Source organism: Mytilinidion resinicola (genome assembly GCF_010093595.1).
Source record: "Mytilinidion resinicola strain CBS 304.34 unplaced genomic scaffold BDZ99scaffold_11, whole genome shotgun sequence".
Taxonomy (NCBI): Eukaryota; Fungi; Ascomycota; class Dothideomycetes; order Mytilinidiales; family Mytilinidiaceae; genus Mytilinidion; species Mytilinidion resinicola.
Genome location: NW_022985447.1, coordinates 1,413,518 through 1,441,504, shown reverse-complemented (window position 1 = coordinate 1,441,504; position 27,987 = coordinate 1,413,518). Strand labels below are relative to the sequence as shown.

General features: G+C 50.3%; 13 protein-coding genes across 13 annotated transcripts; 6 read left to right on the top strand and 7 right to left on the bottom strand.

Annotated features, from left to right (window-relative positions):
• The first annotated feature begins 28 nt into the window (after positions 1–28).
• BDZ99DRAFT_463982 (uncharacterized protein) lies at positions 29–1,315 on the top strand. The gene has a single exon (XM_033720197.1). It carries the CDS (start codon positions 69–71, stop codon positions 1,062–1,064), a length of 996 nt encoding a protein of 331 aa, XP_033576149.1. The 5' UTR covers positions 29–68; the 3' UTR covers positions 1,065–1,315.
• A 1,291-nt stretch (positions 1,316–2,606) lies between these two features.
• Positions 2,607–3,209, top strand: BDZ99DRAFT_337772 (kinase-like protein; the record flags this gene model as incomplete). Its single annotated transcript, XM_033714321.1, has 1 exon — positions 2,607–3,209. A coding segment is annotated over one exon (603 nt), but the record flags the coding sequence as incomplete, so codon positions are not given.
• A 554-nt stretch (positions 3,210–3,763) lies between these two features.
• On the top strand, positions 3,764–5,167 carry BDZ99DRAFT_463981 (uncharacterized protein). The gene is made up of 2 exons (XM_033720196.1): positions 3,764–4,690; positions 4,766–5,167. The coding sequence occupies exons 1-2, from the start codon at positions 3,974–3,976 to the stop codon at positions 4,784–4,786; spliced, it is 738 nt and encodes a 245-aa protein (XP_033576147.1). The 5' UTR covers positions 3,764–3,973; the 3' UTR covers positions 4,787–5,167.
• A 2,282-nt stretch (positions 5,168–7,449) lies between these two features.
• On the bottom strand, positions 7,450–7,863 carry BDZ99DRAFT_463980 (uncharacterized protein). Its single transcript, XM_033720195.1, has one exon. It carries the CDS (start codon positions 7,763–7,765, stop codon positions 7,553–7,555), a length of 213 nt encoding a protein of 70 aa, XP_033576146.1. The 5' UTR covers positions 7,766–7,863; the 3' UTR covers positions 7,450–7,552.
• A 248-nt stretch (positions 7,864–8,111) lies between these two features.
• BDZ99DRAFT_499460 (uncharacterized protein) lies at positions 8,112–10,829 on the top strand. The gene has a single exon (XM_033723657.1). The coding sequence runs from the start codon at positions 8,521–8,523 to the stop codon at positions 10,675–10,677; it is 2,157 nt and encodes a 718-aa protein (XP_033576145.1). The 5' UTR covers positions 8,112–8,520; the 3' UTR covers positions 10,678–10,829.
• A 1,102-nt stretch (positions 10,830–11,931) lies between these two features.
• BDZ99DRAFT_488881 (uncharacterized protein) lies at positions 11,932–12,544 on the bottom strand (the record flags this gene model as incomplete). Its single annotated transcript, XM_033722945.1, has 3 exons — positions 11,932–11,968; positions 12,038–12,439; positions 12,480–12,544. 3 exons carry the CDS (start codon positions 12,542–12,544, stop codon positions 11,932–11,934), a joined length of 504 nt encoding a protein of 167 aa, XP_033576144.1.
• Positions 12,545–12,980: 436 nt separating this feature from the next.
• BDZ99DRAFT_533822 (PLP-dependent transferase) lies at positions 12,981–14,451 on the bottom strand (the record flags this gene model as incomplete). Its single annotated transcript, XM_033726520.1, has 1 exon — positions 12,981–14,451. One exon carries the CDS (start codon positions 14,449–14,451, stop codon positions 13,435–13,437), a length of 1,017 nt encoding a protein of 338 aa, XP_033576143.1. The 3' UTR covers positions 12,981–13,434.
• A 618-nt stretch (positions 14,452–15,069) lies between these two features.
• Positions 15,070–16,742, top strand: BDZ99DRAFT_521623 (uncharacterized protein; the record flags this gene model as incomplete). The annotated part of the gene is made up of 3 exons (XM_033725645.1): positions 15,070–15,239; positions 15,303–16,129; positions 16,489–16,742. The coding sequence occupies 3 exons, from the start codon at positions 15,070–15,072 to the stop codon at positions 16,740–16,742; spliced, it is 1,251 nt and encodes a 416-aa protein (XP_033576142.1).
• Positions 16,743–21,039: 4,297 nt separating this feature from the next.
• Positions 21,040–22,441, top strand: BDZ99DRAFT_571973 (oxidoreductase-like protein). Its single transcript, XM_033728153.1, has 5 exons — positions 21,040–21,243; positions 21,297–21,422; positions 21,498–21,514; positions 21,564–21,804; positions 21,860–22,441. Exons 1-5 carry the CDS (start codon positions 21,073–21,075, stop codon positions 22,370–22,372), a joined length of 1,068 nt encoding a protein of 355 aa, XP_033576141.1. The 5' UTR covers positions 21,040–21,072; the 3' UTR covers positions 22,373–22,441.
• Positions 22,442–22,783: 342 nt separating this feature from the next.
• Positions 22,784–23,773, bottom strand: BDZ99DRAFT_477621 (uncharacterized protein; the record flags this gene model as incomplete). Its single annotated transcript, XM_033722127.1, has 1 exon — positions 22,784–23,773. One exon carries the CDS (start codon positions 23,771–23,773, stop codon positions 22,784–22,786), a length of 990 nt encoding a protein of 329 aa, XP_033576140.1.
• A 599-nt stretch (positions 23,774–24,372) lies between these two features.
• BDZ99DRAFT_463977 (uncharacterized protein) lies at positions 24,373–24,983 on the bottom strand. Its single transcript, XM_033720194.1, has one exon. The coding sequence runs from the start codon at positions 24,959–24,961 to the stop codon at positions 24,689–24,691; it is 273 nt and encodes a 90-aa protein (XP_033576139.1). The 5' UTR covers positions 24,962–24,983; the 3' UTR covers positions 24,373–24,688.
• BDZ99DRAFT_46710 (uncharacterized protein) lies at positions 24,921–25,863 on the bottom strand. The gene is made up of 2 exons (XM_033720940.1): positions 25,199–25,863; positions 24,921–25,045 (listed from the first exon to the last, which is right to left on the bottom strand). The coding sequence occupies exon 1, from the start codon at positions 25,739–25,741 to the stop codon at positions 25,199–25,201; it is 543 nt and encodes a 180-aa protein (XP_033576138.1). The 5' UTR covers positions 25,742–25,863; the 3' UTR covers positions 24,921–25,045.
• Positions 25,864–27,768: 1,905 nt separating this feature from the next.
• BDZ99DRAFT_351944 (uncharacterized protein) lies at positions 27,769–27,987 on the bottom strand (the record flags this gene model as incomplete). Its single annotated transcript, XM_033714524.1, has 1 exon — positions 27,769–27,987. A coding segment is annotated over one exon (219 nt), but the record flags the coding sequence as incomplete, so codon positions are not given.

The window sequence follows — 27,987 nt, the reverse complement described above, 5'->3', positions numbered from 1 at the left end:
TCTCGTTTTTCAGCGTAGTCACGTAGGGAAAATCTTTTCCATTATCTTTTCATAGCCATCATTTCAAAATGAACGTGACCAACAGCCCCATCCCCTCCCGACATTTCCCCAAAGATGCATCCCCATCTCTCTCAGAGTTCAAATCCCTCTGCTCGAGAAATACTCAAAGCAAACAATACCCCCTAGCGTCCTCCATCCAATCAAACATCCCAATCTACACTCTTCCCCCTTTCTCCTCCCTCACCCCCTCCCAAATCTCCGCCCTCCAAGACGAATGGCACCACATCCTCCTCTCCGGCCCCGGCGTCTTCGTCACCAAAGCCACCCTCCCTAGACCCCTCATAACCCAAACTAATACCATCTATACCTCCATTATCGACGCCGAGCGCGCCACCGCAAAAGGCGACCATTTCTCCTCCGCCGGCAACAATAGCCGCATCTGGAACTCCTTCAGCAAACACGCCCTCGCCGACCCAGCCAGCTTCGTCGCCTACTACTCCTCCCCTTGGCTCTCCGCTATCAGCGCCGCTTGGCTAGGTCCCGCCTACCGCATCACCGCCCAAGTCAACCTCGTGTGTCCCGGCGGCGCGGCGCAGGTCGGCCACTGCGACTACCATCTCGGCTTCCAAACCGCGGAGGCTACTGCCGCGTACCCAAAGGTTACGCAGATCGCGACGCAGCTGCTGACGCTGCAGGGCGCGGTCGCGCACTCGGATATGCCGCTTGCGAGCGGGCCGACGCGGTTCTTGCGGTTTAGCCAGGCGTTTGAGGCTGGGTATGTGGTGTACCGGATGCCTGAGTTCCAAGAGTTCTTTCAGCAGAACTTCGTTAGTGTGCCATTAGAAATGGGTGATGGGGTGTGGTTCAACCCGGCGCTGTTCCATGCGGCGGGGGAGAACACGACGAGTGATGTGGAGCGCTGCGCGAATCTGCTGCAGGTGAGTAGTGCGTTTGGGCGGACGATGGAGAGTGTGGATGCGGTGCCGTTGGTGGAGAAATGCTGGGGGAAGTTGGTAGAGATGTTTAAGGGGAGGGATGGAGTGCAAAGGCAGAAGCCTTGGTGAGAGCGCTGGGGGACGGATATCCGTTTCCGACGAATTTGGATCGGAGACCACCGCAGCCGGGGGGTATGGCGCCAGAGAGTGAGCAGGATGTATTGAGGAGGGGCCTGAGGGATGGATTAGATGTGAAGAGTGTTTTGAGGGAGTTAGAGACGATGAGGGAGGAACCGAAAGCGTGAGAGGTTGATGTAAAGCCAGATATTGAACGTCTACAAACGTTGTGTGCGACTAAAGGAGTATCAATATGACACAGGTCCGAATAAGAGCATCCAGCGTTTTCCATCGTGAGGCCGTTCAAAGTCTGAGCGGTAGATATACTCCAGCTTACCCAAAAGTCGAATCAGATGCCTTCTTCGCCGTCGGCTTTCGTGATTTTTCCTCAATACTTCCTATACAAAGGTACTAATGCTATCGTAAGTTAACAGTAAGCACCGCAAATCTCGACCCCTATCTTTTCGAATCCTAACTATAAAGCGATAGAAGCTTATGGCCTATCTCTATAGAGTATATAAGTACACGGAGGAATAAAGGAGGTAGACGAGGCAGAAGTTAACATTTATTCAGAGTTGAAGGACTGGGGCAGCTGAACTACGGCCTCGTGCCATTCGCGGCCGCCCACGCCCACGCTTGCGCTGTCCGGCCAAAGTTGTCATTGAGGTTAACGTCTGAAAGGAGAAGCTTTGTGCGTCTTTCTGGATTGTGGCACGTGCACCATGCTAGTGTTTTCGTCGTAAGGGGCGTCAACATCATTCATCCTTCCTTTCCCCAGTTCCCAGTCAATGCGATCCATCGTCAATACGACTACCTCACAACACTCTTCTTGATGCATGGGAACTCGAGTTGCTGCATCGGAAACCCCGAACAAATCACGTGGATGACGGTAGCCCAATCACCGTTTACCTTCCCTGCAAAGGCATCTGCAGCCTCGCCAAACCTCTTCGCAGAGCTTCAGCCCCGTCTCGCTAATAAAACCTCTACAAAACTGGCTGCGGGGCTGAGCAGACCTAAAGCTGGGAAGGCTGGCAGGCTCTAAAGATGTCCACCTCAACCGCCTTCTCGATCTTTGATAATTACGCTCTGACAACAGTCTTTATTCACCCTACCCGATGTTCTGACCTACCCATGGTAGTGAAACATGGAGAACTTGGCGTCGTCATCACGCCGGGTGGCAGATCTCCTGGACCGTTATTTCGTTCCCGAAGTCGAACCATGGCGAAGCCGCGCCTCATACTCTGACACCGAGATCCAAGGAATTTCCTCTCTGCTGAACCACGTTAACTCAGCATGGAGTAGATCCCCTCGTACATATGTTGTTCTCCGTGCCATCGGGAGGCTCGACGAACTCGATCCGTTGTTAGCTCATGGCTTCAGCGACCACTGGTTTCCAGTATCCGTAGAGAAACCTCGCACTCTGCCATCCCAGCTATCACCGGACACTCGAGCAGACATACTGAGTGCGCAAGGGGTTATATTAACGAAGTCGTTGGATTTAGAGAAGGGTGAAAAGGGTCGACATTGGCATTTGGCAACGAGGAGCCAGCTCCTTTTGAGTCCAAGGACATTCTTGGCTCGGGCCGTTACGGACAAGTTGATCGAGTTCTCAGCCTCGTCAGTTACAAGGAGTATGCATGGAAACGAATCCACCGCGGTTTACCTTTTGGTCATACATGGACGCGAGAGACCGGTGTAGCCTATATCAAAGAGATCAGCATCCTGAAAAACCTTAGGCACAAACACGCAGTCCAACTCACCGGGACCTACACTGATTCCTCCTATTTCTGTTTTATCATGTCCCCTGTGGCTGATATGAATTTATCAACGTACCTCTCAGAGTCGCCTATACCAACATCTTTGGCAAAAAAAGCCACGCTTCAAACGTTCTTTGGATGCCTTGCATGCGCCGTCCGGTATCTCCACGACAAAAAGGTTCGTCATAGGGATATAAAGCCGCAAAATATCCTCGTAAAGGGGACGAACATACTACTGACAGACTTCGGCATTTCCAAAGAATATGATGAAATCCAGAGTGCAACATCCGGCCCCGCAACTTTCTCGTCGCGGTACTGCGCTCCAGAGGTTTTCCTCCAAGCATCGCGCGATTGGTCGTCGGATATCTGGTCTCTGGGATGTGTGATTCTTGAGATCATTAGCGTGCTTCAGTCCTGGACGGTTCAGGCGCTCCATTTGTATTTCGAAAACAATGGGACTAAAGAAAGCTATGTTCGCCAAAATGGCGCGGCATTGGAAAGCCTACTCCTTCTCCTCTTCGCCAAAGAAGATCTAATCAGCAAGCGTCCTTTACATTGGATCAAGGACATGTTAGAGATTGATCGAAGCAAGCGCCTAACAGCTGCCGCCGTCGCCGATGCCACCATGGACTCTTCTAATGATGGAGTACGGTTCTGTGGTCTGTGTTGCATGGCACAGGAGGGCGATGACGAGGATAGTCTTGCAGGACTAGCCGAGGAATTTGAACCAAGTCCGAAATTCGTGTCCGCAACCACCAGTAAGAACCTCGAGAAGGCTTCGACGACTAGAAGTGACCGTCAGGCCGGACGAATAGAAAACGACGCACGGGATATCGTGAGTGGGGAAAACAATCTGCAACGACTGGCCGGCGGCACAAAAGCTAGTGATGATGACCGTTTTACGAGGATTGTTAACAATAGAGAATCAGAAGCGATCTCAGAGTCGGGCGGCGTCCACAGTCGAAGAGTCTCTCGGAACCGAGAAGAGGACCGCATGAGGTATAAAGCCGAAGCAGCTCAAAGCCTCGATCTCAGAAACCAGAACCTCAAAAATCTCAGTCTCAGAAACCACAGACTCTAGGAAAACGGCCTGGACTTTTTGACCTCTTAGTACCGTTAAAGGGGCCAAAAGCCAAATCAAGCCCTTCTCAGCGAAATCCTGCCATGGGTTCTACAATCACTCTTCCGCCACCAGGACCTGTACGCCGAACTAAACCAGCTACGGGTTCTACAATCCCTCTTCAGCGATCAGAATCTCTACGGCTTCCTGAACCAGCCACCGGTTCTACAACCCCTCTTCAGCGATCAAAACCTTTACGCCGATCTGAACCAGCCACAGGTTCAACAGCCCGTTTTCAGCTCTCAGAAACCATACGAGCCGCAGGTTCTACAACTCTTCTTCCACGAGAATTAGAGTCGGGTCATGCTCAAGACCAGCTCCTAATGACGGAGGAGGAAGCAATTCGTAAGGCTAGAAGAGAACAACGTCGCGTTGCACGAGAAAGGGAAGAGGCTCGCCGCCGAGTTGATGAAGAAGAGGCTCGCCGCCGAGGTGAAGAGGAAGAAGCTCGCCGCCGAGTTGAGGAGGAAGAGGAGTCGACTCGCCGAGCTGAAGCGGAAGCAGCCGGACAAGCTAGGACAGGAAAAGGCCATGACAAATGTGTGAAGCGGGATGGCCTTGATGACGCCAATCAACGCAATGCTCGCAACAGCGCGTCTTCAAATAAAACTATCCCAGGATATCTGGAAAGAGGTCCGGAGAACCCTCCGGGGCGCATGAATCTAACCGATGCGGTCGGGGGCGCGACCAGTGGTGCAGATAGCTGGAAACGCGCGGAGGAGGTGACGCAGCGGCTCAAAGCGCGGATCGAGCTGATGAAGGTATTTTCACTTTAGCGCGGGATCCTGCTTTGGTAGACCCGGAATTCTGGACAATGGGCTGACCTTTCACTGCAGGCGAAACAGGGCCTATGCTAAGTCTAGCTGCGATTCTAGTATAAAGGTTGTGCATTGCGTGCTTGTGCACGCTCATGAAGCTCTGCTTCTACCAGCGCACTGGACTTGCGTGGGGACATCGTTAAGTTCGGCATTGTGGCCCACGTCGGCCAAGAACATCGGCCCAAAGATGTCAGACCGTCTCTTTCAGCTTGTTCGCTACAAAACGGGATCTTTCTATAGCCATTTTTACTACTTTTTATGTGATTATTCAGATTATTGAATGTAACTTCTTGGTCATTCGCCTCCTATACATGCCTCCATGCGTGTGGAGGAATAGTAAAACTCGGAATGTTATTGCCTATGAAGCTAGTAAGGCTAAGGCTGCTGATAGTGTAGGAACTAAGAAGCCGCATATTAAGTAGCAGAAAGTAAAGCCGACTGTTTTACAGCAGCAATGTTGTAGCTTCACCAGCTGTGCGGGCATCATGCAAACACAGAGACGTAGAGCGCAGCGCATATACCTTCTAGCAGCTCCTCTTTCAGCGAAACCGGATTCTTAATTCACCAGCCCCTCGGTTACACAGTGATGGGATTAGACCGGACTAGAGCCGCCAAAGCCCTTACTTCAGTCTAATCCAAGATACACGCGGTTTGGCTACAAGAGGTTCTATGGGTATAGTTCACCTGATGTTCCAGGGGTACGAACGTTATACCGTATTTGGCTAATCACAAAACCTTGACATGAACTCCACGCCACCATCGGACGAGTCCCACGCCAACATTTCTGGCACGGTGTACATGCTAGTTCGAAGTGAGCGTTGTCGCGATGCCTACGGCAAACTCAGTTGCTATAGCGGTTACGAACGAAACATATCTACGACACAGTCTGCGTACGTAAAGATCGATAGCTAGGCGTGGAAGATTTCCACGACCCAAAGTGCTGGATCATTAGCTGCTGCTTATCCACTGCACGTGCGGTGGCTGCACGTCCTTAGACTTCGTCCAGTAAAGGGCATGCCGGATAGTGTGCTACAAGGATACTAAGAATATGCTACTAGACAGATATCGCACCGCATAAACTTAGGCTCGGAGGAGCAAGCGCTATGTCAATCTGTCAGTATCAAGACGGTATGTGCAGCACCCACCACTGAACGGACTGGACATGATTGTGCACGAACCGGGGTTTATGCAGGTCGTATTCAGAAGTTAGATAGCCTCGGAAACCGATACCATACCTGCTGTCAGGGACCATGTCGTGGCTTTCCATTTGCGATTGGCATACAGTCCCTGTCACCGCTTTCGATGGTCTTGATCAGCAGTATTCGACGGTAACTTTTAATAGAATCTTATTAATATGCCACCCTAACGTATGACTGCCCCCCGCTTGTGCATGCGGTTGCGGTATCCGTCTACTGTGCATCACCCACACTTGGAGGGGCCCAAATCAACGCACGCAGGGACGCAGCTTTGCAGAACCTCCTATAAGCAGTTTAGTACGATGATAGGCCTCCGTATCATAGATAGTTCGACGGAGGATGATTGGAATCTAGGAAGTCTGGCTGCATAGAGAAGGATTTGAACTTTGGAAGTATTTGAATGTGGGAAATGTAGCTGGACACGCGGGTGTCAGGAGAGATTGGACTGCGGCGACCGCCAACTTCGCTTATTTGATACAGTAAAACCTCCTTATAGCGATAGGGGTCGGGGGCTAGGGGTCGTATCACTGTATAGAAAATATCACTATAGACCAGTATCATACTAACGAGGTTTTACTGTAGTTGGGCTTTTTGCGCCACCCGCAGGATGCACAAGGTTCTGGCGCCTCTATCTGAAGGCTAATCCCACAGTCTCCACGTCGATCAAAGATTAAGCATTTCCAAGAAAGCTTAGCCAATGAACTAGCTATGGGACAGGCTCGCTTTCTACTCGTACAAGGGGAACTCTGGTACGAGTTGCTGCCCCCCTTAACACACGCCTCAATAGGTTAAGCTATATCCCCCACTCAATTGATGCAGTCGGAAAATACAAGTACCAAGTACGGTATATAAGTTGCATGATTTATCCTCGAGCCCCGCTCATTAAGCTCTCCGTGCATTCACTACAGAAACCAACACTTTAAATATCAGCTCTTTAAATAACAACACTCCATACTTCACTATGAAGACCGTCGTGCTATACATCCTCGCAGCTGCCCTTGTGGTAACCTCCCTGGCTATGCCAACCACTCCCAGCTCCAATCCCTGTAAGCTCAGCCCTGACTTCGCTCTGTCCTTAATATGGCATGTTCCTGTATGTTCTTTGCGCTAATGTTCGGTAGTGGAGCTCGAGAAACGTACATGTTATGCCCAGGGTGCTCGGTGATACCGTAATGACTCGATCCGCTGCTGTTCACCATACGAATGCGACGTAGATACCTTCACTTGCAAATAGGTAGGAAAGGGGGGAAGGACGCGGCATGTGGTACCATATGTACGCCCTGGATTGGGTTACCATTTGATAGTGACGATTGAGAAACGCTGTGACGGAAGTGGTGTACCGTGTACTAGAACTCAGGCCTACCTGTATTGCTCGGGTTGCAATGTTTCCACCGTGAAGTGCTAGTAGGGGCTGGTGGGTGGTGTGCGGAAGTGGGTGTGGAATAAGTACATGGAAGAAGAAAAAAAAAGGAACGAAAATAATTTCAATCACTATTGACTCATGCTGGCCTAGGACTGCCTCATGGTGATAGTATCTTGCGACATTGATTACAACCTTGTCGGTCGCCTCGCGCAGCAATCCGCCCTCCTCTTCGCGTTCTGGAAATTGCTAGGAGACTTTGGCAACAAGAGGCACTCGCGAATTGTCTCCCTCATGATGGGCTTTCCAGCAAGTTGTCGCCCGGCCGGCGACGCAAGGTGCCCGTTTCATGACCTCGTCGATGATGAGGCGTTCCTTCTTGTTGTTCCGTTCAGTCTCAATATACCGCTCGCTTTCGGCTGCGATGATGGTGGAATCGAAACCAAGCTGCTCTTTATTCATTTAGAGGAACCGAAGCACTGCGGACACGAACTGCAGCCCTTCTTGATTAATGTCGAAACGTGTGGACACGATGTTTGCTGGGTTCTCTTAGTTACTGGGGGATCTTCTACATGAATGATTTGTTCCATGCTGTCAAAGGTCAGAAGGAGGCACAGAGGAGCAGCTTTTTGTAAAAGTTGTATTGTGATGACGGCACAGTGGCTAACTATATACACCGGGTTGAGGTGGCTGGTAAGGAGGGCTAGGCCCAACCATCCGGATTTCGGCACGTGCTGCGTTAGGTCCAAGAACTTAGATAAAGTTATAACTAGGCGAATTACACTTCAAACACCTACTTTCCCCTTCGCCCTCCTTCTCATTCCCCTCCTCACCTACCTATGAACGCGAACCTAATTCATTACGGATGAGCCGGAATCCGCTTAAAAGCAGCGTTGGGTTGCGCTAGTAACTACGGCCCGAGGGTATCGCTACTCCACTTCTACCCCACCAAAGATAAGTACTGGAGGACAATAATTCTAATGCTTAGTCCCTCCTGCGGCCTCTGCTTAGGATGAGTTCAACTCTACCTGGTATAATAGATATGTTTTCCATTCTCTATTTCGCCCTCTTTGCTCTTACTTTACACTTCAACATCTCGAATGATGACAATTCCATACTCTATATGACGTCCGCTCGTTCCTTAGTCCCAAACACCACCCTTTCATACGGTACTCGGCTTTGTGAAGCTCTGCAAGGAGAAGCAAATCCTACCTGTCATGGAACACCTCCTCAATGACGCGGAGCTACAGAAGTACGAGGCCAGGATAGTGCCCATTCCTTGGCTCAGCTTTGACCACGACCGAAGCCGAATGTACCCTTCAGCATCGTCGCTCGAAAGCTATGCAAGCTTTCGAGGATGGGAAAATGAACAGCTTAGGAGTCTGAAAGCCGATCCTTGCACCCACAAAATGAACGGCTTAGCAATGCTCCAGAGCATGATCGTCTTTGGAACGTGGGAAGCTCTGACCGGAAAAGTCGTGCCATCTAGGGATATGATCTTCGACTCCCCAAATGGCCCAGTGCTGCGGTCAACGAAATTGCGCTCGCTACTTTTAAGGTTGACCAAGAGCATAATTCAAGCTAAACACGTTGGCAATTTCACCGACCTTCGATCGAGAGCGAGACGTGTAGAACATGTCTGCAATAGCATTGCCGCGTGGCAAAACGCCTTCAGAGCAGATCATTCTTCAGAATTTCAAATGATATTTCCCATCCTTATACGACAGACAGCACTGATCTTCGACGCTCTGACCATGCTGTTGTCTCATTTTCCACGCGAGTGTCGGGAACATGTCCAGTACTTCCACCATCTGAATGAAAACTCCGAATTTTACAATCATCGATTCAAGGAATACGGATTGTGTCCCTCCCACTACGCATACCTCGATTTCGTAGGACAAAGTGCTCTGGAAGTATTCTGCGTTACCAGCCCACATCAAGATCCATCGGGTGTTTTGCATCGTCATTGCAGCTCTCAAGGCTGTCAGAGAGCTGCCAGCTCTAGAACTCCAAGACTGAAACCACGCCATGTTGCGGACGGTTGTACGTGTGTATCAGTCAGCATCCCAACGGCAAGGATTGGAGAGGTTTTGGCTTCTGGGAACTACTTTGTTCTGGACATGGCACGTCTCCTCGACGAGGCATCGACAAATGACAAGGCGCTCGTCCCCTATGAGAACAAGCTCTCATATGTCGCTTTCTCCCATGTTTGGTCCCATGGCCTTGGCAGTACCGCTGACGATGGTCTCCCTCTCTGTCAATTGCTACGCCTTAGTCAACTTCTGCAGGATGAATCAAATCCCGGGCGGAAGAAACTTTTCTGGATCGACTCATTGTGTATTCCGAAGGACTATGACCAAAAGATGATGACTATAGGCATAATGGACCAAATATACCGAAATGCAGTCGCGGTGATGGCACTAGACTCGACGCTTCAAGAATTACGCTTCGATCAAGTGCTCTCCTATGAAACTTTAGCCTTGGAAATACTGCTATCGGATTGGAATCAACGTCTGTGGACATTTCAAGAAGCGAGACTGGCAAAGAGCTTAGTCGTCGCACTGAAGGATGGGATAATATTCCTTGAGCACCTCTGTGATGCTCTGCTTGGAAAATATGAGCAGGGCAGTTCTTCTCCTCTCACAATGAAGTGCTGGGCGCAGTTGCAATGCTTAATTTCGCAAACCGACGGCCTTTTCGGATGGCTAGATCTACTCCAATTCCGCTCCTGTGGCGTACCCAGTGACGAAGCCCTAGTTATCGCTACACTCACGGGAAACGACACAGCTACCCTCACCCACTTTACGGAAGATTTCCGAATGGCTAAGTTATGGGCCATGCTTCGCCGTGTTCCTTCCGGAATTCTATTCCACAACAGTTCTAAGCTGGCCGTTGAGAACTACAGATGGGCCCCACGGTCATTATTATGTGGCTCCGCCGAGACAGGTATTCGTGGCCAAACTGTTTTCGATGCTGAAGTCACTCCCCAGGGACTTCGCGCAGAGTATTTCCTTGTTGTCTTTGAGGAGCAGAAGCTTATCGACGGCTCAATGTCCAGTATTGACCTTAGATTGCAAGATTTGAGGATACGATGTTACCATCAAGATAACAACAGGGTTCAACCAAAAACAACGTTGGATCAGGATCTTCGTCTTTGGTTTGATGCGGTGGCATTAATTAGAGATCCTGTAGATCACATGAAAATGATTGGAAATACAGCAATCAGTGCTGTTGCACTGCTCGAAGATGGTTGTGGAAATGGTGATCTCCGGCGTTATCGATATCAGTGCCAATTCCGGGGACGTATAAGTCGGCACGCGTTTGGATCCTTAGAGTCCAAAGTAGGGAAGTTTGAAACAATCATTATATCGTAGTCTTTATTATTAATTTTGGGAGTATTAGCATAAATCGTACTTATCTAGATATAATTCTATATCTATTCTACTTACGTGCTGTGGAGGTCTATAGGAATAACTGCCATCCCCTACAAAGCTAAACTAAGCTATTCTCCCAGCGTACCCTAGGTAATACTTTAGCAATAGCTAGGTTAACACTCTTTCTCTATAATTAAAGGCTGGCGCTAAGACTATAATGTTATGCATCTTCATCGCGTTAAGCACCACACATCCTTATCGTTGCATTTGTCAGGCCGAAACCTCCAAGGCTGCCAATACTCCCGTGCTATATCTACTTGCGTGCACACACAAGGCAACAAGGCCACGCCATGCCTGAGCAGTAATCGGCCTCGTTTTTGCTTGCGAAAACCCCTCCCCTACATGGTTTCCATCAGCTTATGCGGTGTAAGGCTCTGGATGGCATAGAGTGTTCTACCTGCAAGGATAGGGTCTATGTAATGCAGTTCTCCGTTTTTGCTTCCTTCGATCGTAGACTGCGATTCCCCTCCCTTTCTAGATATACCGCTTCAGAAAATCTGTCATCTCGTCTTTTCATAACGGTTCCGGTAATTTCAGTCTTCAGCAACGCAAAGACGAAACTACAGTGAGCTTTTTCGAGCGCTTAAGAACACCCTAAGATGGACAAAGTCCAATATAACGTATTTTCGCCATCACAACGAAGGAATCCGCCAAGGATGTCTCAGATGCCGGAGGTAGAGGCGTATACGAGTCTTTGCCAAACAGCAACTTTGTGTTATACTTAAAAGCCACGTCAAGCTAGCCATCAAACGTGTTGAGAGGCTGTACACGGTGCCTATTCAGATCTTTCCGTGGAAAGTTTACTCTTATCTAGGAAACGTCTTCTGGAACGTCCATTTTATGGCAGTAACACTTAGACGAGCTTTTCTCTTCTTAGGTGAACATGCTCCCAAAATTTAAGGTACCTAGAGGCTGTAGCTGTAGAATGCGACTGTAGGAGCAACGCTACTGGTGGATAGGGTCTAGTTTACAATTCTAGCACCTTGTAGAGATAAGTTTCCGCTGCATAGGACACAGTCTCTAGACACATCCTGTGGTTACAACAGGTCAACTACGTAGCGGCGCTCCGACGCTTCCGTGCAAGGGTGGAGCTACACATAGAGGCTTTGAGACCACCGCATTCGCCAGATTGACTTGCCAGCTCCACACCTACACAATCCATAGCCAAATTTTCTCTAGAAAATTTCTCGGTACCTACTCGGGCCATATCGTAGCGTCTAGAGCGGCCTTGCTAGACTAGATATCGGCCTCTGCTGGATTGATAGGAGAAGTTCGCTTCTAGATTTTCCAAAACAAATACAAGCCAAAGTAAACCGGGATTCCAAGGTAATATGTGATGAATCCCTGGACAGACCAGTTACCCTTAGTGAAAACTTCCCAACCGCTGAACAAAATAATCATGGCGAAATAGCACAAAGCAAACCATGCAATGTACGGCTGGAATTTTGACTTGAAAACGAGGGTATTGCGGTCAACGCCTTGCTTCGCCAAAGCTTGTCGAAAGCGTAGGTACGCAATGGTAATGCTACACCATGTAAAGAGCGCGGCAATAGTGCCGAGGGTGAGGAACCAAGAAAACACTTCGCTCGCGCCTGCAGATACAGACATATAAGCCAGGCCGCTCCACATGGTGGTGAAGGCAATACCATAGATTGGAATTCCACGGCTTGTACACTTCAGGAAGATGAGAGGAGCTTGTTTGCTTAGGGCGAGGCCAAAGAGGTACCGGTAAGCCCACGAACAGGAACGCGTTGGCGGACGAAGATGCTGAGGTGATGATGACCGCATTTATGATATGGGGAAGCATGCGGATCTTCGCGTGCTGATATCTGACAGAGTCTTGAATTGTCTGCTGGCGAACCTGCAAAAAGAACTGTCTGTGTAGTTCTTGATCTTGTTCCAGGATCAGTAGGCCGAAGCGTTCCATGTACCGTTTCCGGCAGTGTCGAATTGAAGTGCAGTCGTGCAAGTGGCACAGCAATGGATGTGAAAACAGGCAGGTTGGTTTCTTTGGCCGTGCAATTGTCAGTTTCATTCGTGGCAACTCCATTTACACATTCTTCCATGGCTGTTTACAGACACGGGCTCAGAGATCCGACTCATGAAGCATGACAGCCATGGCAAATTTACCTTGGGGGGGAGAGGGTGGCTCTTTGAGACGAACGTCCCTACGTAGGTGGTACTTTCACATACCTGGGGGGTTCAAAGAAGACGAAGTCAGTTTCATCGGTTTTGAGAACGGTAACCGGAGGGACACGACTGGGTCCGCCAAACTATAATTTTGCTCGACAACTGTTTGCTTTTAATTACATGACTCCGGTACACACGACCGGAAATCCCACATGATGATGTGCACCTGAAACCCAAATCTAGAGACGAGCTTCAGCGGCAACGTTCCGGTCTGCCTCTGCAGAAAGAACAGCAGCAACTGCCCGATCCAAGATCAGAAGTGCCTCGCTAATCTCCTCCGCAGAGACAGTCATAGGCGGTGCCAGCCTGAACACACCACACGCTACCGGATTGCCCAGAACCTGGCACGAAAGCCCAAGCTCAAGCGCCTTCGCTCAAACCGCTGCTCCCAGCTCGGCGCTCTGAGCTTTCGTGATCGAGTTGGAAATGATCTCCATGCCTTGCAACAGCCTGCGACCGCGGACGTCGCCAATACACCAGTACTTATCCTTCAGCTGTAGCAGCCCCTCAACGCAGCTGCTTGCCCCGATCCCTAGCCAGCTTTGGGATGTTGTCTCGCAGCGCGATCTCGAGCACCTTGCAACCCACTGCACACGGCAAAGGGTCATTCTGGTGCGTCATAATCATGGTAAACCCCCTTTCCATGGCGAGCTTCGCGATTTCCGCAGTCGTGCTGACGGACGACAACGCCAGACCGCATCCAAGCGACTTGGACAATGCGAGAATATCCGGCACGATTTCCTCGCGCTGGAAGCCGAACATGTCCCCCGTCCGATCGAGTCCGGTCTGCGCCTCGTCCGCGATGAGCAGCATGCCGCGCTTTTTGCACTCGATGCTCAGCCGCTTGATGTACCCCAGGGGCGGCTCGAGGATGCCACCGGCGGAGAGAATCGGCTCGAACACAATTGCAGCGAGCGATCCAACAGTTTGTTGGTCAATCATAGCCGAGCCAAAGCGCATCTCGGTCTCCCAGTCATAACTGCCGTCGGATTTCCGGAAAACCGAATGGTAGGGATGGGGCGCTGGAAAGGCCAACTGGCCCGGCATCGTAGGGCTACCACGTTTGCGGCCCATAGAGTATGTGGCCGAGGCCACGCCCTGGGTGACGCCGTGGTAGCTTGCGGAGAAAGCCACGTTTTCAAACTTCCCAGTGGCGCACTTGGCGATTTTGATGGCAGCTTCGACCGACTCAGAGCCGGTGGCGAGGAAGAATGACTTCTCGAGAGGCGCGGGAAGGATTCGAGCGAGGCCTTCGGCGAGGTCGACGACGGGCATGGAAACCATTTGGCTGTTCAGGTGGTTGAGCTCCCCGGACCACTTCCTCACCACTTCGACGATTTGGCGATGGCAGTGGCCGAGGCTCCCGCTCAGTTGGCCAGATGAGAAATCGAGGATCGCTTTGCCGTCGACATCGTAGATCAGTGTACCCTGGCCTCTGGTGATGATTATTGGTAAGAAATCCATACCGGTTTTCATCAGGAACCGGCTCGATCGCGACCAGAAGGCAGCGCTGTCGTAGGCCATCTTGAATTCTCAGACCAACTCTCGAAACTGGGAAAAACGTTCAGTGCCAGCTTATTCGCCCTGTGGAGAAGAGTAGAACGGCTTGGACAGGGGTTATAGGAGACGATAGACTCACGTGGGAGTAATTTTTCCAAGCTCCGTTGGAATAAAGAAAAGCCGGGTTAGCATAAAGCTGTTGCATTGTCGAGAGCAATCATTTTTGTAGCAGTCCAAAGAGGTTTCCCGCTGGAAACTTCCACAGCACCAATACGATTAGCCGCGGGAAACTTGTGTAGTACTATTGGCCGCGGCAAACTCGTGCGGCACGATTAACCTTATCACCACTCAAAAATATATCCGTTCCAGATTCACACTGATTTTGTCCTATCGACTAGTTCGACGATAGTAAGCAGTCTTCGCGATAGTTGCCGGGATGCAATTGGCAGATACTCGGGCCTCCGTCGGGTGTGTACTCCGTCGGTCTAGCCCGCGCGCGTACTGGAGTATGTTGAAATCACCGCGGCCTGCTGTATATGAAGTCAGTCCTCATGCTACTCCTCAAAATATAGCTTGATTATTATTTCTGGCCGCATTCGTTTCTCAAGTACCACCATCTCTACTATCAACCGCTCTTTCAAGATGAGCGTCGAAAAGGGGAGCGACATTGCCACAGACAGCAAGCATATACTTGAAGATGGTGCGAGCGTCCGCATTGAGGAACAAACGGCCACCACCGCAGTGTTTGGAGAGGCAGTTGATCTATATGGGAATGTTGCGACGGCTAAAGAGCTCGGATATGTCCAAAGAGGGTACGTGGATCCATACTATCATGCTTGCCATCTCAATCACCAGTGTTAAAAGCCCCCTAATAGTCTCAAGTCCCGCCATCTTCAGCTCATGGCGCTCGGAGGGGCCATCGGCACTGCTTTATTCCTCGGTATCGGTGGAGCTTTAGCGCAGTCAGGCCCTCTTTCGGTCATCCTCGGATATTCCATCACCGGAGCGGCCGTCTATGCCATGATGATGTGCTTGGTGGAAATGACGACCTGGTTACCTCTCCCTGGAGCCATTCCTCAGTACTGCTCTCGCTACGTCGACCCGGCTACGGGCTTTGCAGTAGGTTGGAACAACTGGTATCCCTCCGCACTCGCTATTTGCACCGAAATATCCGCCACCGCTGTACTGGTACAGTTCTGGAACGACGAAATCAACCCTGCCGCGTGGATCAGCATCATCATCGTGGTCGCTGTCTCTTTGAACATCTTCGCCGTGTCCATATATGGCGAAGCCGAGTTTATCTTTGCAGCTATAAAGATTGTGACAATCGTTGGTCTCTTGATCACGGCCTTCATTGAGGACCTTGGTGGCAGCCCTGCTGGTGATCGTTTTGGCTTCCGATATTGGTACAATCCTGGCCCAGCAATGAAAGAGGTTGTGGCAAGTGGCAACACAGGCCGCTTCCTAGGCCTGTTGTCCACTCTCATGTACGCCGCCTTCTCGTATGGCGGCGTTGAAATGATGGCAGTGGCGGCCGGTGAGGCCGTCGACCCTCGTAAGAATGTTCCCAAGACCGTCAAGCGGATCTTCTGGCGGATCGTGATATTCTACGTGTTCAGAGCCCTCGCGATCAGCGTGCTTGTCCCCTTCAACGACCCGGAGCTCGGGAGCGTCCCGCCATGGGTCATTGCCGTTCAACCTAGTATGCCTTTCTTGGCGCATTGTGCATCTAATGCCTATCGACCAATTACAGCCGACTAGGAGATAGAAGTTAGCATTCATTGTAAAACACAAATGGGATAAGTCTTTGATATTGTATGTACTTTCAAATTTGCTTACCTTGTACACGCATGTATTCTCCCCTTACACTAGTATTCAACAGTCAGAAACACTTTCTCGAAAGCTGATCCCAGCAACCCAAGTCTGCAGAGGCTCAATCCACCCGCCAACATGCACCTCAACGTCTCTCAAGCAACGCACCCAAATCCATTCATGAGCAAGAAGCGTTCACAACAGCAGCTGCTCCCTTTCCTTGGGCCGATCCTCAATAATCGCTTCTAGCACACGGCATGACCGGGCCAGTCCCACCGGTGGAGCCAAGCGAGTCGCTGGACAACGAGATCGACCCCATGTTCCGACGAAGCAACTGGCGCCTCGGCGTTAATGAAGTAAATGTGACGGACGAGTTAGACGGGCCTATCTTCACAAACGACGTAGCTAGCGAAGCGGAGTTGGACATCTTGTGGAAGATGATGCTTCTCTCGTTCCGTCTCGCAACAAAGCTCATCCGGCACGAGGGGCTACAGGAATTCTGAGTAAAGAGCGTAGAGGCGTACAAAGAACTGATCCCGGAGGAGTATACAGGACTGTCACCAAAGGAAGTGGCATGTAAGTACCTCGATCTCCTTGACAGCAGAACTATGTTCGCGTTCTGGGCAGGGCAAGCATAAGCGCGGTTGCTCGTTCAGAAACAAAACCCACGTGAGGCTCCTAGTGATGAGAGACAAGGGTCTGCTAAGTGATAAACTAGTTTGAGGTTTTCGAGGCACTCCGACCGGATCGCCCGAGCACCCCGTAATAGGCTTGAACGTATACCATAAGCGATCTCTCCTGCTGGCACACAGGAAGCGGTTAACTAGCGACCAGAGGCTGAAGCTCAACTTCAAGATAGCAATCAACCTCTGCCATGAGGTTGCTCATAGCTTCCACAAGATCTGTGGAGGATTTAGTACTGACGAGAGGGAAGTCTTCGTAAGACAACCTGTTGTTGAATCAGGGGACTCGTGGGAGTTTTTTGCACTTGGTGGTGTGACGCAACAGTATTGCTATTGGGTCGGGCCATCCATCGGTCCTCAGCCGAGGAAGAATCCAAGAATAGGGGTCATATCTTTATACCGTTGAAGTGGATTCTGCGCCTTTTCCTCAATTCTACTTGGGACAACTTCAAGGATTCCAAACAGAAAGGATTCCTGGACTATCGATCGCTTCTAATTGATCGAGTCTTAGAATTGGACGGTTGGGTTAATGCGGCTAGAGACGAAGGTAAATATACCCTCAAAGAACGCGGCGAAGTCGTCGAAAAATACGAGGAAAAAACGAACGATCACCCAAAGAAACGCTGAGCACGTTACCTTCCCAGACCGAGACTGAGCCACATGGCCAATGATTCTCCCATAGGGCGTGAGTCCAGCGACTGTAAGAACCCAGGAACAAAACCAGATGAAGACTAACATAGTCGCGTTAGAACAGTCTCCTGGATAGTGTTCACGTACAAGCGTTTGCCCTCACCTGTGCCTCACCTCCATAGCAACTTCTCAGAACTGACACCGAACCTAATTTTCGACGTGACGTGACGGGACAAGGATATGAATTCGAAATCTCAGAGTGACTTGGTGCGGGCAGTGACCAAATCCCAGCAACGGTAGTCGACGTTGTGTCCCAAAACGTGGCTGCGACCCTTGACTTGGCGCAGAGTGGCACGTGACTGCGAACTTTGACTGATTGGAGAATTTGAGCGATGACTTTTGAGAATTTTGCACCTACAGGACAAATCCGAAAGGTTAATCGAGTCGCAATACCCGTTACTATTTTAATTGCCAACTACCTAGCCCGTTGCGAGAGCCCGCCGGCGTCACCATTGATTCTTTACTGACCAGGCCATACTCACCTTAACCCTTCCCTTTGCAGAACAGCATGCATCCCATCTATCCAAATGACGAAGTAAACTCGCCATTGGCAACTCACCTCCCTCATCTGTGTCGATAAATCCCGAAGTCCCTGAACTTTTCCGGACATGCGCCTGATATAGTCGTACCCCCTATCACAAATCGATGCAGCTTTTGGTGATGGAAAAGCAAGGGAAAGATGAGAATGTAAACGAGAGCTTAGCGCCTGGCGGCCAGCCACTCGTTGGTCTCATTCCAGACCTGCTTGTCTTTGACGAGATCACCGGCAGACTTGATGCCGGCATATACGGCGTCCCAGAGTTTGAATGCGGTCCCCAGATCTTCCACGATATCCAGGCATTGAGGGAAGTAGCGCGCCACAAGGTCACCCTTGACCATAGCCTTGGTTTCGTCTGCAGTAGGGTCCATATTGTTCTTACCTAGAAGCTCGTCGAGGTAAGACTTGACCGCGATCCCAAGTGCGCAAGTATTCGGTAGCAGGAAGGGAAGCCTGCGCGAAAGTTAGCAACGTCATTTTCATCTTCATCATATGGACTAGGCGAGTCTTACCCCATGCCAAGCTGGTAAGGATCAGATAGCGGGCGCTTTGCATCGCCGCTCAGCAATATCGACGTGAGGCTGACTTCAGCAAGATCACGGAGACTGCTACGAACAGCGGTAGTCATCGAATGATATGCAAGCACATGTCTACTGAGTGGTCCAGTGAATCCGATGGGCTTATGGCGTAGATTGCCAAGGCAAGCAACGCGGGAGACAAGTAGATTGTTCCGCTTGTCAACCACTGCAGCATATTAGTTGCGTTTCTGGGGCCTCTTGGATTGGATACTCACCTTCACCTCGCATAGGGGCACCTCCATACCGGAACATTTCTCGAGCATTGAGGAGATCAAGGCGCGCAAGTTCGACGGCGATAGTTGCGGCCTCTTCGAGCTCGGTGTTGCCCTCGAGTGCTGCAATGGTCGTTGCGAGCACCTCCCCCCAAGGAGTCAGCTTGTGACTGCTATCGATGTAGCCTCTCAAGTGAAAAAATCGCCAAACCGCGTTGGAAAGAATCTCGTCATTCGTCGATAGGAGCTAAGCGTTGTCAGAAAATGGCTTAGTGTTGACTTCTTAAACTTACGTTTTTTAGATTCCTCGCTGTGATTGTTTTGCTGCCGAATTGTGCATCTCTGAGGCTCAGGATGGCTTTTCCAATGAGGCCACCTTTGTATTTAGCCGTCTCATCTTTGAATACTTCAGTCTTGACGTTCCATTTCTCAACCAACGGCTTAGGGTCGGTCAGATCTTGCATACTAATGCTATTAGTATGCCTTCCGCCTTGTCCATCGTCAAAGTAGCACGTCAGGTTTATGTCGTTATGCTGGTAGAATCGATGTAGGGAATACGAGAGCAATGAGATTGCAGTCGTACGCATCGGTGTAAGCTTAACGCTGACGAGCTTGCGATATTCATCCGAGTCACCGCCATCCAATGGTTTCAGCTCGACGATTTCCCCCGACGTCCGCCAGTTCAGCACCCTCGGCCCGATGAGGCCCTTGGATAGATAGTAGTAGATTTCGTCGGGTAAGCGCTGACCGATGAATGCGTGCACGTCGTTTGGCACATTGCCAGAATCTAAGGGTTCGATTTTTCCCTGGTCAGTGAGAATCGGGTGATGCTTCACAGCCATGCGCGTCTTTCGGTACTTGTCGAGATAATTGATCGCCTGAAAGCTCGGCTCGTCCTGGTATTGGAGGCACACAGCAATTCCACTGCGAACAGGACCCATCATCATCATCTCAATCGCACTGTGTGGCTTAGGTTGTTTGACGCGAGCATTGCCGTGGTTCAGCTGCGGCAGAGTTGGGAGAAAATGGGTCCCTGACAGCATACACGCATCAACGAACATGTCGCCGGAGATTTCGCCATTGCCAGTGAATCTCTTCAAATCTGAGATGCACTTGTCCCGCTTGATCCATCTCGCCTGTCCGTTAAGGAAATCAAAGCCAGTTATGAATTTATCGCAATCGAAGAGGAGGAGTTCGGAGGAGCCAGCAATGGCATGGATTCTATTACGGCAGTGCTTTTCGAGATAGGCTAGCTGCAGAAGAGTCAGCATGCTGTAGCAGGTGAGTAAGTAAGAAGAAAGCATACCTGAGCCCAGGCGCTGTATGGCGCAACCTGGAAAGGAATCTTGTGCTCGTATAAGATAGATTGGAGAGCGCGAAACAGATCCTCTGCTTTGATGGAAGCTATGCCGATATCAGCCATGCGAATCCACAGGTAGCATATCTTGTCATCTTACTTGACTCCCCAAATTTCGCAACAGCAAGTTCGGCCTGATGTTTATCGTACAAGTCCCAGGCTTGCTCGTTGACCTCAGCAGCAATCTCAGACAAGCGAAAGACGTCTTCCTTCTCGCCAAATTCAAGACCGCTGAATACGAAGATAGGCTGAATGCGGAAGGCCTTGAATTTCTCCAGGTCCGACTCAACGCGATGTTTTATGCCAAAGGGGAGGCCGCCGAGGGCTAGGATAAGCGGTTCCTTGCATGAGTGATTGCGGAGATGATTGGTGATATAGTCTGCTGCCTCTATAGCAATAGTACAATTGGCAAACTCGTCCAGCGCTGCGACCTCACTCAGACTGGTGTTCCAGTTGTCGAAGTCGCGGATCATGGTGGATGTCGGGCGGGGGAAAGGACCGAGGACGGTGATGGTATGATGAAGGAGACCGGCAGCTCCTGCAAACAGAGGCCACCTCAATGCCTTTGGGATGCGACAATAATGGTCAGTGTTTGCGGTTTGGCAGGTGTGTTTGCGACGCGTCCACCCAGAATTGAGGTTGAGGTTGAGCTCGGAATTCTACGGCCGACCGAAGAAACCAAATGCGCTAGTCTGCCCATATGTTCTTCACGTGCAGTTCCGCGATAACCTTAACACGACGACTTAGCTATTTCTCGATCCTTAAGATAATCAACATGGCGGCTGTGGCAACCAGCAGTACGGATCTTCCCGTCATTGACATATCCTCTCCCTCACCAGAGACCGCAAGAGACATTCTTGACGCCGCGTCAACATTCGGCTTTGTCTTCGTCAAGAACCATGATATCGGCGTACCTCCAGCAGATATACAGGCTATGTTTGACCTAGTAGGGCTACGTTTTGTGTCTAAGTGGGCGGTATCCAATGCTGAGTGCCTCAGTCGCGCACATTCTTCCAATCGCCAACGGAAGTGAAAGCAACATGCTCTATCAACTCGAGCACGTCAGGGAAGAATCGAGGATGGCTGTCAATGCATACTGAGACACTCGATCCAGCACATCAGCAGGTACTTCAATCTAGCTACCATCTTGACCTATCTTGAATACATCTCGTACAACCCCACAGACTGACTCGTCGGCAGAGAGGAGACTTCAAAGAGTTAGCATGCTGATAATTCCATCACCAGTCCATATCTAAACTTTAGTAGAGCCTTCAATATCGGCGAGTTCAGCAGCGGTAAAGCCAACCAGCCACTTCCGGCACCTCTCGTAGAAGGAGAATATCGGATCTCTCAATTCATTGATCAGTGCCACGATCTATGCAATAAGATCATGGACCTCTTTGCTGCCGGCCTGGAAATTCCTTCTGCGGAGGGTGGGGATAAGTGGTTCTCTGACCGACACGACAAAACCAAAGGGCCGTCTGGAAGTATATTGCGTTTGTTATACGTACGACTGCCTTACACGACATCTTCACTAGATTGAAGTTTGCTGACTGGGGTAGTACCCCTCCGTGCCATCGCCACCGGAACAGACCGATATCCGAGCAGGCGCCCACTCAGATTACGGAAGCGTTACGCTCCTCTTCCAGCTTCCATCTCAGCCTGGCTTGGAAATTCTCACTACGTCAAACGAATGGGCACCTGTTCCCGTGAATCCAACTTCCGATCCCAATCCACCTATACTTGTCAATATCGGAGATGCACTCTCTTATTGGACGAATGGACTTCTGAGAAGCACTGTCCATCGCGTCATCTTCCCTCAGCCAGAGGAAGGCAAATCTAGCGAAGACCGGTACAGTATCGCGTACTTTTGCCATCCTCTTGATGAAGCTCGCTTGGTGCCTGTGCCTAGTGAGAAAGTGAAAGGGTTTCATAGCGCAGAAGGCGAGAATCAGAAGCGCAAAGTTGGCTACGGAGGCGGTACGGGAGATGCGGACGAGGCTATCACGGCACGAGATCATTTGAACCGAAGGCTAGCGGCAACGTACGATCTTAGCGATGTGAAAGCTGAATAGACATGCAAATAGATAGGTAATCACGAGCTACGACAAGTACAAATACCCTCAAGTTGCCTCCACTACTCTAAGTCTTTTCGATCAGATTGACACTCTATTTCAGTGTGGCAGATGTGCTGTCTTTCACTTAACACAGTTTTCTCACCAGCAGTTGTTTCAAGATCAGTTTTACGCAAGATACATTAGCATTGCTAAACTACCTCTAAGAATGTATTGTGAAAGGACTAACGCCTAATCTGGATTCCCATACGCCATCAACATATGCTTTAGGACCTTACTGAAACATCGTAATCCAAGTAATCAAACCATAGCCCCAGTCTAGGACGTCGAGTCACCTATCATACATGGATCCCAGTCCAATCATCAGTCCGAGATCCACTCACCATCCCTCACCTCAGCCCCTGAGATCGCCTACCATGGTCCAAAATTCTGGCGATTGATGTGGGCCTCCTGAACGAGGAACCTTCCATGCATTCCAAGTAGCGCATCGATGAGACTACGCACATCGGCCACCGTCAATGTCTCCGCAGCTCGCTGGACACGAAGCTGCTCAGCCATCTGCTGGAACAGCTGAAGTTTATTTCGGACGACCTGCGAAGTCTGGTTATGGTAGAAGAGTTGATCTCCTACCGCCTGGATCAAATTGCCATCGGCAATAGACTTCTTGAAGTCGACCCAATATTCTACGAAGCCGGTGTAGCAGGCCTCGTCATGATCATCTACGTCTGCATTGGGCCACAGAGCGCCGCGGCACCAGGCAGGGTTTCGCAGAATCAGGCTCATCTGATTCAGTTCCGTGGCTTCGGGTGCGATGAAATCCAGCCATCTGTCGACAACCTTGAGGCTGGCTTCAGAAGCCAGACCCAGCACAAACTCAGTTTTGGCAACATAGACCGGGAAGTATTCCGATCGCATGCGTCGAGAAACCTGAAGTAGAGCAGGAACGGTCGGAAGGCGAATCTGGTTGCCATCCTGAAGGTATACATACTGGGTGCCATCGTTTGTCGCATCCGCCACACATCCGTAGATTTGATCACGGATCTCGCGCGGGAGCTGGAAGAAGCTCGAGAGATCGTTAATTTTGATAAGCGTCTCCGACTTCTCAAACTTCCGGTCGATTTCCACCGCATCGCAAGCGTCCACCTGCATATCACCGCCATCCAACTCCCGGGAGCCAAAGGCCTTTCCTGAGTCGGCAGGATTGACTTTCTTGGCGCTCGCAGCCATCTTCGCATCGGAGTCTCCGGATTCGCTAGGATTGAGAAACACATCCTCTCCAACTGATTCCAAGGGGCTGGAAGCCGTCGCTTTTTTGGACCGGCTCTCTACGCGGGGTGGATATGGTGCTACACGACTTCGGCGACGGCTGCCACTGCGGATGGAAGGTTGAGTCTTAGGCATATTGCAGGCCTTGGTTTTGGGTTGGATGATGGTACCGATATCAGGCGCTTCGTCACGGCTTCTCCGATGCCCTTTGTGACTTCCGGCTACGCTTTTTGAGTTCTCCAGATGCTTTATGACTTCTCCTGTCACTCTACGGCTTTTCAAGAGAAGCGTCGAGATCGAATGCCCGCGTGCCGGCGTGGAGTAGGAAGACGTGGTAGTGATGGAAAGCTTCAGTCTATGGTGGGTTTCGGTTACGTATTGTTGTGCGGATTACTAATTGAAGTAGACACTGGAGAAAAGGAGTAAGACACAAGTCGGGTCACCAGGAAGTGAGCGTGGTTGTGTCTGTGTGGAAACCCTGGGAGGTGTGGTGTCTGAGTGAGCAAAAAGGAGGAAGAAGTGTTGATGTTGATTTAAATACAGGTTCCGATGTTACAGAAGTGGAGATACACTTTCTTTCCGCATGGTGAAAGGGTGCTGGAAGACGTAAGAAGATATCTCTCAGTGAATGTCACGGGCCGAGCACGTGACACGCAGTCTGCAGCAATATTACGAGCTGTTCATTCATACCCTGGCGGAGCTCATTTTACGAGAATCTCTCCCAAGCTTAGCTATCTGGAACCATATGCTGACACTCTTCAGATGCATTTCCAAACGTAATAAAAAACGACCAACGCCTACCCGAGATTTCCAAACGCCATGAACGATTACCACCCAATGCTTTCCAAACTCCAATCATAATCAGTCCGGAAATCATACCCCGAGTCCACTCCCAGGTGTCAACCCGGACAGCCTACAATATGAGATGCCCTGTTAGATCGCCAGCAGTTTGAAAAGAACAGTGGCATGCCCAACCGCCATATCTCACGCAGCCTCCCTATTTTGGACTCTTCTACCAAGGCCCGAAGTACATTCGAGATATCTGATCTTCTATACCACGAAATTCCCATGCATCTCCAGGAGGGTCTCGATAAACTTCTTCATGTCTTCAGTCGTCAATGTTTCGTTCTCCCACTGGAGACGCAAAGGCTCAACTAATTGCTTGAAGAGAGCGAGCTCGTTCCGAATAACCCGGGACGTCGTCTCATGGTAGTAAAGGGGTTCTTCCATAACCTGGATAAGATTGCCGTCCGCTACACCCTTCTTGAAGTCCACCCAATACTCCACCCAGCCGCTATATCGAGAGTTTGGGTGGTCCTCCATGTCGGATGCATGAAAGAAGTTTTTGCGGTCCCAGTCGGGCTTGCGGAGGATGAAGCTCATCTGGTTGAGCTCGGTGACCTCTGACTTGATGAAGTTCAGCCACTCATTAACGACCTTCAGACTAGCTTCTGAGGCTAGGCCAAGCACGAACTCGGTCTTCGAGACGTAGACAGAGAGGTACTCAGCCCGTATCCTCTGAGAGACCTGTAAGAGAGGCGAGATAGGCGGGAGACGGACCTAGTCGTTCTTATTGGTCTGTAAGTAGACGTACTCAGTATCCTTCTTTCTACCGTCCGCCACATAGCCATAGATGTGGTCTCGGACTTCCCGCGGAAGCTTGAAGAAGCCTGACAGATTGTTGAGAGTGAGACGATCATCTGGCGTGCCCTTCAGGATCTCCTTCTTGACAGGCTTTTTTGCAAAGGGGTCTTCAGGTTCGATGATCGGGAGCATCCTACCGTCAAACCACATCATTGCCTTCGACTCCACATGGTCCACAAACGTATCTTCATCGTCCGATTCCCATGCATTGAAGGTTGTTTCTGGCTTGACAAGGGCTGGATCTGGGGCTTCTATAGCCATCTTCTTTGTGTCGGCATCTCCGGACTTATTGGAATCAACGAACAGTTCTTTGTCGTCCGCTTGCCGAAGGGTAGGAGCCATTGCTTGATGGGAATGGACCTCCTCGCGCGAGGGGTATGGCGACACGCGTGCGGAAGATCGACGCCCGATAGCGGACATTCCGTTGGATGTCCGGACTGAAGTGTTGGCTTTAGGCATATCGAATAGCTTGCCTTGTTGTGTGGAAGTAGTTTGTGTGAGCAGCGAGGTGGATGTGGACACCAGACAGGGTGTGTGATGTGTGATGTATGGGTTGTGGGTTGTGAGCTGAATGAGGGAAAAAGACGAAGTGTTGATGTTGATATAAATACAGGCGTTGATGCCCCAGAGGTATAGTTACAGTTTCACTCCGCGTCGTAAATAGCCCCGGGAAGCGCAGGAAGGCGTTTGGGTGAATGTCCATATGGGGCATTCACTAGCTGTCCCTATTCAGCTCCTAACTGCATGTGAATGTAAGGTAACAATGTTCTGTAGGTCGAATCTCCCATTCACTGTTCTCTTCGCTGGAAGCCCGATTCCGGACTTTCCAAGCCTTCACCTGTTCCTTGTTACCTTGAAGCCGGCTCCGTCGGATATCGATGGTCGGCCTCGAGACGGTAGCCTATTTTGGGAGTGTTAGGGTTAGAAACATTAGACTTACAGCCTCAATCGTGGACCTGGAGCTACTACTGCCCCCTCACGAATTTCTACAGTGCCTCGTCATAGAAATCCGTACACTCATTTACCACTGCATCAGAAGCTTCACAGTATTTCCAGCATTCCGAATGAGAGAGATGTTTGGCGTTTTGGACAAGTAGCAAACTCGCGAGGCTACCTTAGACAGCGTTAACAAGGTCTACGCAAATTGAAAGTGTACCCGCTGCCTCCGCTTTCTATTAATACATTGAAGCCCCGCAGACAGTGGCAGGAAAGTGTACGGATATCTACGACGAGGTACTGTAGCCGCTGTAGACATCTCCCGTGACTGAACGAACGCTTAACCCTAGGTACGTCTCTTCGGCATGATTTCATTGTATATACGCCAATAGTTTCGTTGGAAATTGGAATATGTATAACAAATTATGTTTAATACAGAATGCGAGAAGAGGAACTCATAATTCGATTATTCCTGTCAGCTCATCAACGTGCGTCCTTGCGTAGCGAGAAGCCCTACGTGGCGAGAAAATCAATAGGTACATTGACTTCAAGCAACTCAAACTCTACACACACACTAATCTTTCCCACAGTTCTGTATAAGTTGTCTGCTGTGGCTACTCCTGAATACTCAGAACCCTCCCACCTAAAAATTACGTTCGCATTGTCGCCTTTACGCCCAATTTGCGGAGAGCCGCCTTTCATGGCGCAATAGAATTCCTTTATCATAGGACTACTATCAAGCTTTTATCACTCCTAATGCTCATGAGAGGGCCTTATCCAAGCTTTAGAGCCTCACTCTCATACTGGGAAGTTGTTATCAGCCTTGTGGCTGCTATCGCACGCAAATTCACGCAAAGTTGCCACTCCGATTAGTACCTTAAACCAAAGCGATCACCAATCCCGGCTAATGCAAACAGCCTATATAATCATCACTGCGTAATTTACTTAAAGTGGTTGTTAGACCTGTGGCTGTGTACAGTCTTGGCAAGCGGGCCGGCCTTGGCACTTTGCGATCCGACTCAGCCTTGGCCATGCCTCCGGTCAAGCAACTCAACTCTCTGAAAGCACCTGCAGAATTTGCCACCTCACAAGGGTGTGGCCGGAGCGGGTCGGCCGTCCTCACTGCTAGGTTAACCGATGCGTTTGTCTACTTCTGCTAGGGTTTAAGTGGCAAAACTTTAACACGTGGTTCTATAAGTCAGCTGATTAGAAGGTGCTCGAAGCTTTACTGTGGCAAATTGGGAGGCTATATATATTCACCTAGATCCCCGGCCCCCTCTATAGAATAGAGATAAAAAGAAAAAAAGAATAATAAGCTAACTCCTCACAAACGCTCGCTTCAGGCATGAAGCCGCCTGGAGTGCGTTGCCGTACCCTCCCCCTTGTGCGTTGACGTGGGCGCCCTTCTCAATTAGCAGCTTCACAATCTGCTCGTGGCCTCCGTCTGAAGCCGCCTGGAGTGCGTTACCGTACTTTCCACATTGTGCGTTAACGTGGGCGCCCTTCTCAACTAGCAGCTTCACAATCTGCTCGTGGCCTCCGTATGAAGCCGCCTGGAGTGCGTTACCGTACACTCCACCTTGTGCGTTGATGTGGGCGCCCTTCTCAACTAGCAGCTTCACAATCTGCTCGTGGCCTCTGTATGAAGCCGCCTGGAGTGCGTTGCCGTACTCTCCACCTTGTGCGTTGACGTGGGCGCCCTTCTCAACTAGCAGCTTCACAATCTGCTCGTGGCCTCCGTGTGAAGCCGCCTGGAGTGCGTTGCCGTA